Source organism: Symphalangus syndactylus, chromosome Y, assembly GCF_028878055.3.
Source record: "Symphalangus syndactylus isolate Jambi chromosome Y, NHGRI_mSymSyn1-v2.1_pri, whole genome shotgun sequence".
Taxonomy (NCBI): Eukaryota; Metazoa; Chordata; class Mammalia; order Primates; family Hylobatidae; genus Symphalangus; species Symphalangus syndactylus.
The window spans coordinates 24590371-24600721 of record NC_072448.2 but is presented as its reverse complement, the minus strand read 5'-3'; the positions used below and the strand labels follow the sequence as shown (position 1 = coordinate 24600721).

The 10351-nt window shown below is 48.3% G+C and overlaps 1 protein-coding gene and 1 pseudogene across 2 annotated transcripts; both read right to left on the bottom strand.

Annotated features, from left to right (window-relative positions):
* Positions 1-1611: 1611 nt before the first annotated feature.
* On the bottom strand, positions 1612-2887 carry LOC129476774 (double homeobox protein 4C-like; annotated as a pseudogene).
* A 2869-nt stretch (positions 2888-5756) lies between these two features.
* Positions 5757-7484, bottom strand: LOC129476771 (protein FRG2). 2 transcript variants are annotated; one of them, XM_055269624.2, is made up of 4 exons: positions 7239-7484; positions 6902-6979; positions 6595-6672; positions 5757-6271 (listed from the first exon to the last, which is right to left on the bottom strand). In XM_055269624.2, the coding sequence occupies exons 1-4, from the start codon at positions 7414-7416 to the stop codon at positions 5757-5759; spliced, it is 849 nt and encodes a 282-aa protein (XP_055125599.1). In that variant the 5' UTR covers positions 7417-7484. The 2 variants fall into 2 exon arrangements, with proteins under 2 accessions (XP_055125599.1, XP_055125600.1); XM_055269625.2 differs by having other exon boundaries at positions 6902-6976.
* Positions 7485-10351: the final 2867 nt, after the last annotated feature.

The window sequence follows — 10351 nt, the reverse complement described above, 5'->3', positions numbered from 1 at the left end:
GCTCTTCTTCAAGCTGTCTGTGTCTTTGTGTGTCTGTGTGTGTGCTTGTGTTCCCGTGCTTGCGCCCGTGTGTGTCTGTGTGTTTGGGTGTGGCTTTGCTAGTGCTTGTGGTGGGCTGTGTCTGGCTGTCCCTCAGTACCTTTGTCCCGGGATCAGGCTGCCAACTCTATTGCCAGCGTGTGGGTGTCACAGTTGCCGTGATAGTCTCACACACGCAGGTGTGTGGATCTCGTTCATTTTCATGTAGACAACGAGAGTGAAACCACAGAGAAAAGAAACTTCCAGTGCATCATGGCCTGACAATGGATTCCTGTTTCCTACAAAATGGGGAGTCTCCAGTATAGCCTGTTTGAAACTGGAAAGGAGAGCACCGACATGAAGCTGGTCTTCCATGCATCCCTGGAAGTTTCTGGGGCCCCACAGAGCTCGGGAAACAAACAGTCAACATGGTCACGCTTTTGGGGGGTGGGGGCAGAGACTTGAGCAACAGGCACCTCTGCAGAGGGCAAAGAAACGTGGAATCCAGAATCACGCTTTAGTTGGCCTGAGTGTGACTCTGTGTGGATGTGACTATCCGCCTCGCGCTCTGTTGCAGGGCTCAACGTGGGGATATGTCATCTGTGAACCATGTGGATGAAAAACAGACAACCACGTGAGTCTCGGCTCATGGCTTTCTGGGGAATCCGCTCATTCCTTCGGAAATGGAATTCGTCTGAATCGCTCCAGGATGAAGTAACACAGTCTGGCGATCTGGAGGGCCGCTGAGCGCCCCGCCGGCCAATGGGGCTGTGGGCCCAGCACTTAGCCCGCGCTGGGCACGCAGCATTTTCCCGGAGTGCTGGGTCCTGTTGGTTCTAGAGGCAGAAGACCGTTTTTCTCTCTGCCTTCCTTTATCTGTTTCTTGCTCCTTTTGTCCCTCGGTCCATCCTGCCCTCTGTTCTTCCCTCCCTTCCCCGGTTTTTTCCTCCCTTTCTCCCTCTCTCCCACTTTCTCTCCCTTCCAGGGTCACTCAGTCCATCCATCTTTTCCTAGCCCATCCTTCCATCCCACTCTGTCTCCGTTCCTGTCCTCATCTCTCCCTACCTTCCCTCTTGCCTGGAAAGGGAAGCACACCGGTTTGTGCGAGGTCTCGGGTCTACGTTTAGTTGCAAGGCGCTCCATGGTGCTGGCGAGGAGGCTAGCGGGACACGGGTTGGCAAGTGATGGTGAGCGAAGAGGCAGAGGAGTCGAGCAGCGGAAAGAACTGGCCTGGCTTCTGCCCCAGCCCAGTGTTTCGCGGACTGCGGTCTCCACCATCCCGACTGAAGAACGTGGGGGGAAAAGGGATGAGAGCTCCGCCTGGGCTGGTTAGAAAACCTAGGCTGCTACGTGCAAACCCGCGCATGAGCAGTAGACAGTCCACCTCCCGGTACCTGGGCAGGCCCTGGGATCCCCGGGATGCTCAGGAAAGAATGACAGCCCTCCTCTGTGTGGAGTCTCTCGCCAGACCTGGAACTCAGGGATCCTAGACAGGTCAGCTAGAAGAGAAGACACGTCTCTCTATACCGAGTCAGAGGTTCACCACGAAAGAGAGGCCGCCACCCTGCCCCCATCCCGCCCCAACCCCGCGTCCTAAAGCTCCTCCAGCAGAGCCCGGTGTTCTTCCTGGCTGAGGAGTGGTTCCAGCGGAGCGGCCTCTTCCACGTGCTTCAGCTCCTCCAGTGGCGCCGGATCTAGGAAAGGTTGTGACTTTTGCTGAAACTCTGGGGTCGACAGGAACTCATCTAACAGCCTGGAGGTGACTGCAGATGAGCGTCCCGGCTCCTGGATCCCTTGGGAGAGCGCCTGGATGGCTTGCATCTGTGCTTGATACGGAGGCCTCCGGGGTTGCGAGCTTCGGAGGTGGAAGTGCCCCGTCTTCGGGTTCCCACGTCGCCCCAGCGACCTGGGGCTACAGCCCCACCACGGACTCCGCTGGGACGTGGGTGGAGCAAGCACACCTTGGCCTTGTCACCCAGCTTGAGTGGGCCCTGGCTGTCCCACTGTGCAAGGGCCTGGCAGGCCGTCGCGCTGCGGGTCCCAGTCCTCCCGGCATTTGCTAGGGTGCGGAGGCCACCGAGGCGTCTGAGGGTGGGAGAGCGCCCCTTCCAGAGGAGCCAGGGCGGCGTAGGCAAAATCCCCGCCTAACGGGGTAGGTTGGGAGATCCCTTCTGCCGGCGCGGCCTGGCTGGGCTGGAGCAGGGGCACGGCCCTTGCTCCCTGGCTCACGAAAGCCCCCTGTGGGAAAGCCCCGGGCGCGCAGGGCATGTGGGGTGTGGGGAGGCCCGTACCTCACGCCCCGGTGTGGGCGAAGGCGGCCGACCAGAGAGCAGGGTGACACCCGCCAGGAGCCGCGTTGCACAGGCCACCTGTGTGCGCCGGTACCCTGCCACCCTGTCCCGAGTACCTGGCCCTTCGGTTCTGAAACTAGATGTTAATCCTGGACTCCGGGAGGCCCGTCTCTCTGGCCAGTTCTTCCCTGGTTGCGATGCCTGGAAAGTGATCCTTCTCAAAGGCTCAGACCAGCAGGGCGGTCTGCGATCGGGTGACGTCGGTCCGCTATCGCCTGCCTTCTTGCGGGCCGCGTCTCCGGGGCCAGGGCTGAGATTCCCGCCGGTGCTGCCTCAGCTGTCATGACCTCCCATTCTGAAACCAAATCTGGACCCTGGGCTCCGGAATGCCAATGGTCTGGGCCAGCCGTTCTCTGGTGGCGATTGATGCCCGGGTACGGGTTCCGCTCAAAGCAGGCTCGCAGGACCTCTCTTTGGCTCGGGGTCCAAGCGAGTATCCTTCGCCGTCCTCGTCCTCGGGCTTCCACGGGGAGGGTGCTGTCCAAAGGTGTCGGGAGAGCCATCGCGGGGAGCCCCGGTCGGAATTTCACGGACGGACACGGGCAGAGAGAGGCCGGTGGGCTCCCCTGCTCCTCAGCCGGCCTGTGCACTGTGCGCAGGTCGAGCCAGGAGGCCCTTAGAAAGACCTACCACCTCCACCCCGTTATGAACATTCATGAGCTCGGGGCCCGTGGTCCCGGGGTAGCCCGCCCTCCGAAGCCGAAAACTACAGGGACCAGGGCCTTGTGGGGTGGGTGGGTGTAGGGCCAGATTGGAGGGGAAAGAGGGGCTTCGGGGGCTAACTCTCTAAGGTTCTGCAGTAATTCTATGGAAACTGGAAGCAGCTGTCTTGATTCGCACAGTTTTCAGGCAGAAACCACCCTGAAGGGTGGAGTGCGGAACTGAACCTCCATGACAGTCTTGAGTTTTCCAGGCCCTTTCCGGGAAGGCGCCAACGCCTGTGTGTGTCGCCATTGCCGTGATAGTCTCACACACGCAGGGGTGTGTATCTCGTTCATTTTCATGTAGAAAACGAGAGCGAAACTACAGAGAAAAGAAACGTCCGGTGCATCATGGCCTGACCACGCATTCCTGTTTCCTGCAACGAGGAAAGTCTCCACTGTGGCCTGTTTGGAAACTGGAAAGGGGAGCGATGTCACGATGCTGCTTTTCCATGCTTCGCTGGAGGTTTCTGTGTCCCCACAGAGCTCGGGAAACAGTCAACATGGTCACACTTTCGGAGGCCGGAGACACGTGAGCAACAGGCTCCCCTTGCAGAGGGCAAAGGAACGTGGAACCCGGAATCATGGTTCACTCTGCCTGAGTGTGACTGCTCTGTTGCAGGCTCAGCGTGGGGCTATGTCATCTGTGAACCATGTGGATGAAAAACAGACAATCAGCCAAGTCTCCGCTCAGTGCTCTCTGGGCAATTCGATCATTCCTTGGGAGGCGGAATTCGTCTGAATCGCTCCGGGATGAGGTGACCCAGGCTGGAGATCTGGAGGGCTGGTGAGCGCCCCGCAGGCCAATGCGGCTGTCGGCCGAGCACTCAGCCTGCACTGGGCACCCAGCATTTTCCCGGAGTGCGAGGTCCTGCTGGTCCTGGAGGCAGAAGACCACTTTTCTCTTTGCCTTCCTCTCTCTGTCTCTTGCTCCCTTTCTCCTTCTGTCCTTCCCTTCCTCCCTCCTCCCTCCCTACCTCCCTTCCTCCCCCTGTCCCCACTTTCTCCTTTCCAATGTCCCTCTGTCCATCTGTCCTTTTCTCGCTCCATTCCTCCCTTTCTCTGTCTCTGTTCCTCTCCCCATCTCTATTTTTCAACATTGTATGACCCCATTATGTGTATCTATGTGTTAACATTTTTTAGCAAAATATTCGTTTTCATTAAGATATGTACATTGTTATTTAGACACGTTATTTATGTATGTGCCTTTGTTTAATAGACGTAATTTATTTCAGAGTTATTCTACAGCATAGTGTAGGCATAACTCATAAGCAGTGTCAACCCAAAAATTGTGTGACTCACATTACTGTGATTATTTTCTGCTGCAGTGGTGGAGAATAAAATCTCTATATCTCCAATTTATATCTGTCTATTACCATTGAATTAGCCCCATTTCCTGTAGTGATAGAACATTATTCCTGTACTATGACAAGAGCTGTGGGCTGTGGGGAGGTCAAGGATAGGATGACACAGAAGTGAAGATAAGACATTCTCTTTTCACATCTTTATTAAATACAAATTCCATATGAAAGAAATTTAAAATTCCAGACAACATTAATGTTTATTTCATTACATAAAATGAAAATTATAAAGCAACCAAACAAGTAATTAATATACTTAGATAATGAAAGATTGTATGATCTCAGTACAAAATACAAGTAGAATATACGTCAAATATAACAAAATACACTGTATTGTAATATGTGATGAAATCTCCATATCCTGCAATATAGTGCAATCAATTGAAATGTATAAAATACAATAAAATATAAATTTAGGATTTTAAAATGAAATAAAACATGAGGCAGTTCAATAAATAAGTACAATCATTTACCATTTAATATATCTTGATTTAAATTTCATATAGAAATATTAAAAGTAAATAGCTTGCATAGTAATTTTACTGTAATTATATCAAACTGTAAAAATGTGTAAACATTTTTTCACAGGGAGTGCTATTAATGGTTTGTGGATATTAGTACTCCATGGGTTCAGGCTGGAAGAGGGAGAGCCTACAACATTTTCTGGATTAAAAGAGAAGCGATTTCTTGGTAAGGGGGCTCATGCCTGTAATCCCATCACGTTGGGAGACAGAGGCTGGTGGATCACCTGAGTTCGAGGCCAACCTGGCCAAAGTGACAAAACTCTGTCTTTACTAACAATACAAGAAAAAAAAATTAGCCAGACATGACAGTACATTCCTGTAGTCCCAGCTACTTGGGAGGCTGAGGCATGAGAATTGTTTGAACACAGGAAGCAGAGGCTGCAGCGAGCTAAGATTTTGCCACTGCACTCCAGCCTGGGTAACGTAGCAAGACTGTCTCAAAAACAAAAAAAAAGGAACATATAATTTTATATTTACTTTTCTGCAATCTAAAATATGCAAATTCACGATTACAGTCTAATATTTTTCTGATTATATAGAAATGCACGACTGTCATCAGACATCCAAAAGGCATCAAATGTCTAACATGAAATATAAAATTTGTCTATAGACTTAGCCGTCTGCAAAATGCAGGGCTCACCGTTCTGAGTATACCACTCAAGTTTTTTCCTATGACTTCTTCAGGTTCTGTCATTTATTAACACAGCGTGTCTAAAATTGTCACTGCTGGTCATCTGGAAGAATCTGAGAAGAAGCAGGTCATTGTTCTCATTCCAAGAGCTGCATCTCTGCTGAATAGGGTCAGGGTGCTCCCATCCTAGCCTCATCTGATCCACTGAGAGTCTCAGTTATCTCCTGCCCAGGGAAAGGCTGGGCTTCTCTCTCCAGGGCTGAATCCCCAGGACCAGGCAGTGTGGCTGGGACAAGCCAGCCCTCTGCAGGGAAGACATAAGCTGCCTGGGTGGCCATGGAATACAAGGTCTGCACCTGGGCACACAGAGGCCACCGGAGCTGAGTGAGCAGTGTCAGCTGCTCACAGGTCAGTGGAAAATGGATCTGCTGTGCCCATACCTGGGCTAGGTCTTGATAAACAGCCTCTGACATAGCTCGCACCGAGGTCACCAAGCTTTTTCGAAGTGACGGTGTTTGGACTCCTAGGGGCCGAGACCTGTGCCGCTTGCTGTGCCCAGTGCGAGCCGTGGAACGTCCCCTATGGTGGGCATCACAGGTCTCCTGGATTTCACTGTTGTGCACAGCAGTGGACGATCTTGATTTCTTTTTCAACATCAAGCTGAGCTCCTCTTCTGGATGGTTCCCTGCAAAGAAAGCATATGAGAGACTCACCAGAGCAGTCCCCACAGACCCTCATTTCCAGAACCCCCTGTGCACCCAGGTGAACCCCACTTGTCTCTCCCATTCCTTCCTGACCATCTCAGCACTGGAATGAAGTGAGGCTGAACCTATTGTAAGTCCCCAGATATTCTCAGAGTGCTAAGATCTCAAAAACTTACTCGTCAATAAGTAACTCCCTTTCCGCTCAAGCCTCGTTTAAAAGTTTCCTGATTATTTGCCTTTTGGCGCAAACCAAAAACAAAAAAACCACCACCAACAACAACAACAATAAACACCAAGATTCTACCTGCTCTATCTTGGCAGCTGCTTTTGGAACTGATTTTTCTTTTCCTGCAGTTTTCCCGATATGAGCTGGACTCTGGTTCTGTGAACACAATGAGAGTTTGAGAAAGGGCCTCCAGCTGAACACCCTGAAATTCCTAGTCCATCCTGGACACACAGGAGCTGAGGTTACCACCAAACCCCAGCTCTCTTCTATTCTCCAGTGTCCAGGATCTGTATGGCCCTGGCTGCCAAGGAGCTCCCAGTGTCCTTGCCAGGGGAGCCTGTGTTGCTGCTCTGTCCCTTCACACCTTGAAAGAGTCAAATCTTACCTGATCCAGCAGTGCTGTTCCCGGCCTTGAGCTTGGTTTCTTCAGAATTCTCCTTGTTGGGATTGGGCTCCGATTCTGCTGCAAAAGAAAGTTAAGATGACTCACCTCTTCCTAGGCAGAGTCCCATAGTCTATCTCTGATGCATTTTTGTGAATCAGTCTTTCATGGAAGCTCTTCTGCCAGTGTCATGAGTGAATACATTTCTCAAAGTCCCCTGAGGGCACTAAGCCATTTCCCATCCCCAATCTCAAAATAAAACCCTACCAAAAACACATAGCTCAGTATCCCTGATTCCAACCCTCCTTCCAGCCTCCATAGGAGCAGCCCAATACCTTACCTTGCCTTTGTATGTGCTTCTCACTGGAATGGGAGAAGGCAGTCTTGCCTTTTCCTTTGAATGGTTTCTTCTCATCTGAGCCCTTTTCTGTAAAGGAGATCTGTTGGAAAGGGGGCTGGTCAGTGGAGCATTGGATGGAGGAGCAGTGGAGATCAGGGTCTTCATTTCCCTTTCCCATGTTGAAGCTCAAGTGAAAGGTGCACTCTCTCACACGTCCAAAGGCAGAGTGTGGGTTATTCTGATAGACCTGCCTTTTATACGTCCCTCGGCTGGGCGTGGCTTACTCTGATTGGCTGAACAGTTTTCTCATTCCTGCCGCTTCTTAGATCCTCAATCAGAAGTTTCTTGCTGTAGTTCTACTGGGGACCTAGACACAGATAAGGGGAGACATTTTCAGGATCCTATCATAGTGTCAAGAAAACAAAGAACCGGGAGCACAGGGATCGGAAGATCAGGGAATCATTTCTTCCGATTTCTGTCCCAGTTTCTACTTGGAGGTATTTATGATCTTGTTCACCTTTCAAGATGCACAATTAAACATGCCTATATTGACAGACGTTATATATTTTGCACAGAAAGGGAATTTATTATACATAGTGTTAACATTGTATGCATAGATATTATAATTTCTTAAATGCTTGGAAACAACAAATGTCAAATTATGGTTGATTGTATTAGATCCACACATGATGAAATAAAAATGCAGAGAGAAAATATATACCAAATGAAATGACCCTTCCTACCTTAAAAATGGGGAACATAATTAGATCAAATGCAATAAAATTGAATTGATTAGGTTGAGCCAGTGCTAACCTAATCAGCTCCTGATTTCTGAGGTAGCAAAAAGTCTAGGTGGAAAAAGCTTCCCCCTTTCTCACCCTTCCTCAGTCATCCTGGGAGTGCCATTGTGTTCTGTGGAATTTATTCAGCCTCCCTAATAAAAATGGACTTGGCCTCAAACAGGTAACCCAACTGATCACAAGAAAAACAGCCTAGATTCTGAACATTCAGCTCCTGTCTTCACACCGCAGACACCACCTGGATCCCGGCAAACCCACATTGTTTCTCAACATCCACCATATTCCAGGGCAGCCTCTCAAAATTGCCTCAGTGAGAGGGGACAAGGTGTGTTGGAGCTCTAGGTTCAGAACAGCTGCCTCATCCCTTCCTACTGTGGCGAAGTCTGTCTCTGCTGGTCAGAGCCCTCCAACTAGCCTCGTCTATGTCCAAGCAAGTGTCCCCTAAAAGGACCTTCTTGTCTCCCCCTCTACTGAGGAAAGCATGCAGGAATGAGACCTTCTATTTTAGGGAGTACTCAGCCTCCAGTCCCACATGACTTGATTGACTGATGAACTGATTCCTTGAGGAGGAGAAAGACACGGGGAAGAGACTGTGTTGGGTGAGTCAGTGTTTTCCCAGCTGTGCTGCCTGTGCAAATAGTGGAACCAAAAAAGAAATAGTGGTAGACACACACTGCCTAGTGAAATTGTCTGAATGTAAATGGAACTTATCATAATATATCATTATATATTATAATATTATGATATCATAAAATTTGTTTTACATCTAAATAAATTTTGATATATTATGATGTAACATTTAAAATGTGGTCAGGTAATTTTATAAGAAAATTAAATTAAATTTTGTAACAATATTAACATGTAAACTCAAGAGAAGGTTAGGAAAATTGTCTGCTCTTGTGTAAATGACTGCTTTTTGGATAACTCTATAAAAGGCATGAAGAGGGGTCTGCTACTTACAGGCACGGTGGCTCATGCCTGTAAGCCCAGCATTTTGGCAGGACAAGGCAGGTGTATCACCTTAGGTCAGCAGTTCAAAGCTAGCCTAGCCAACATAAGGAAACCCCATCTGTACTAAAAATACAAAAAAATAATTAACTGAATGTGGTGGCTCACCCCTGTAATCCCAGCTACTTAGGAGGCAGGAGGATTACTTGAACCCAGGAGGCAGAAGTTTTGGTGAGCCAAGATCACGCCACTGCACTCCAGCTGGGCAACAGAGCAAAACTGCGTCTCAAAAAAAGAAAAAACTCAGGCTTATTTTCATCAAAATCTAGATTTTAAATAACATTTCTAGGTGTTCCCTTTCAATAAAAATCCAAAACAAAACAAACAAAAAATTTCTAGGTAATTCCCATGAATATGAATAACTGTTAAATTGGGTACTTTTATTTTTAAGAGAGGGATTGTTTATATGGATGTGTTGATGTGTCAAACACGTGCAGTTAAAATTGTACCTATTTTTGACAGATCCTGACTCTAACCTTTTGGATGGAGTGCAGTGGTGCAATCGCAGCTCACTGCAGCCTTGACCTCCCAGACTCCAGTGATCCTCCCAAGTCAGCTTCCCAAATAGCTGTGACTGCAAGTGTGCACCACTATGCCTAACTAACTTTTAAAAAATTGTTGTAGAGATGAGGTCTCACTCTCTTGCCCCAGTGAGGTCTTGTTATGTTGCCTACATCTTACCTCAAAAAAAGAAAAAAAGAAACATTAAAAGATAAATTCTGAGTTAAAAATGGGTTCACATTAATGATTTTTAATTTTGTACTTCTATTGTTAAAAGAGGGATTGTTTATATGGGTGTGTTTATGTGTAAAAAGCTAACTAAGGTCGAGTCTTTATTTTTTTTTTTGAGACAGAGACTCACTCTGTCACCCAGGCTGATGTGTAGTGGCACAATCACAACTCACTGTAGCCTCAAACTCGTAGAATCAAGAGATCCTGCTATGTCAACACCCCAAGTGGCTGGAACTACAGACATGCACCACTGAGCCTGATTAATTAAAAAAAAATTTTAATAAAGATATGGTCTCACTATGCTGACCAGGCTGCTCTCAAACTCCTGACCTCAAGTGATCCTCCTGCCTTGTCATTCCAAAGTGATAGGATTAAACAGGCTCAAGCCATTGTGCTCAGCCAAGTGTTTACCTTCAATGAGCACATATTTTATATCAGAAAAAAATAATAAATAATAAAGTCTGTGTAAGAAATGAGTTGAAGTATAGATAATACAAAATTGACATGTCATTAGTTGTTCTTGAGCCTGGGTAACAGGCCTATTGTACTGTTTCTTTTATTTCGTGTGTTTTA

What these genes read in the sequence shown, in the direction of transcription:
- LOC129476771 (XM_055269624.2), bottom strand. Translation starts at nt 7,416, where the DNA reads ATGGGAAAGGGAAATGAAGACCCTGATCTCCACTGCTCCTCCATCCAA. An exon ending in GAAGCACATACAAAGGCAAG is followed by an intron (nt 6,980 to 7,238) that starts GTAAGGTATTGG and finishes TTTCTTTTGCAG; the next exon opens with CAGAATCGGAGCCCAATCCC. An exon ending in CAGCTGCCAAGATAGAGCAG is followed by an intron (nt 6,272 to 6,594) that starts GTAGAATCTTGG and finishes CTTTCTTTGCAG; the next exon opens with GGAACCATCCAGAAGAGGAG.